The 613-nt window shown below is 37.0% G+C and overlaps 1 protein-coding gene across 1 annotated transcript in view; it reads right to left on the bottom strand.

Moving 5' to 3' along the window:
* Positions 1-613, bottom strand: part of CARS (cysteinyl-tRNA synthetase) — a gene marked incomplete at its 5' end in the record, with an annotated part of 25,597 nt that overhangs the window by 1,059 nt on the left and 23,925 nt on the right. Inside the window, one exon of the mRNA XM_010136536.1 lies at positions 142-225. Within this exon, the coding sequence (XP_010134838.1) occupies positions 142-225 (84 nt within the window). The remainder of the gene's footprint in view (positions 1-141; positions 226-613) is intronic.

Raw genomic sequence — 613 nt, forward strand, 5'->3', positions numbered from 1 at the left:
TCTTTCCCTCCTTTCCTCCTCTAACTACATTAATAGCACTGCCCTGGAGGTTTTAGGACAAGATCAGCTACGTACATGTACTATTGACTATGTACAACCAGGGAAGCAAACCCACTCCCAATCTAAAGAAAAGTCTCTTACATTTTCATCAAACATGGAATACTTGTCATGTTCTGATTTAAACATTTCATGCGGTGGAATCTTCATTTTTGCCAGTTTTGCTGCCTGTAAAATAAAACACGCATTAACATCACAGTTAATTACTGACAACCTATCACATATGCAAAAGGAAAATAATTTGCAAATCAAAGAGCATTAATTCACAATTGTTTATCATGTGAAAAGAAACTTTCAGTGAGGTACAACTCAGTAAGTCTTAGCTGTGCTTCTCTGGGGAGGGGGGAAAGAAGTGTTTTATATCTGTAGAGAACCACTTAATAAGACAGATGTATTGCAGGAACTCAAAATAACTCATACACTGCTGAAACTGCCTCTGATTTTGGCTAATGTGGTTCCTTAGGTTTTTAGTGTAAACTCAAAGTGAATAGTTGCTATGAGTAAAGAATATTCAGCAATTAACTCTCTGCAAAGGGAACCAACCTTCATCAGCAGT

The sequence above is a fragment of the Buceros rhinoceros genome, unplaced genomic scaffold (genome assembly GCF_000710305.1).
Source record: "Buceros rhinoceros silvestris isolate BGI_N320 unplaced genomic scaffold, ASM71030v1 scaffold8290, whole genome shotgun sequence".
Taxonomy (NCBI): Eukaryota; Metazoa; Chordata; class Aves; order Bucerotiformes; family Bucerotidae; genus Buceros; species Buceros rhinoceros.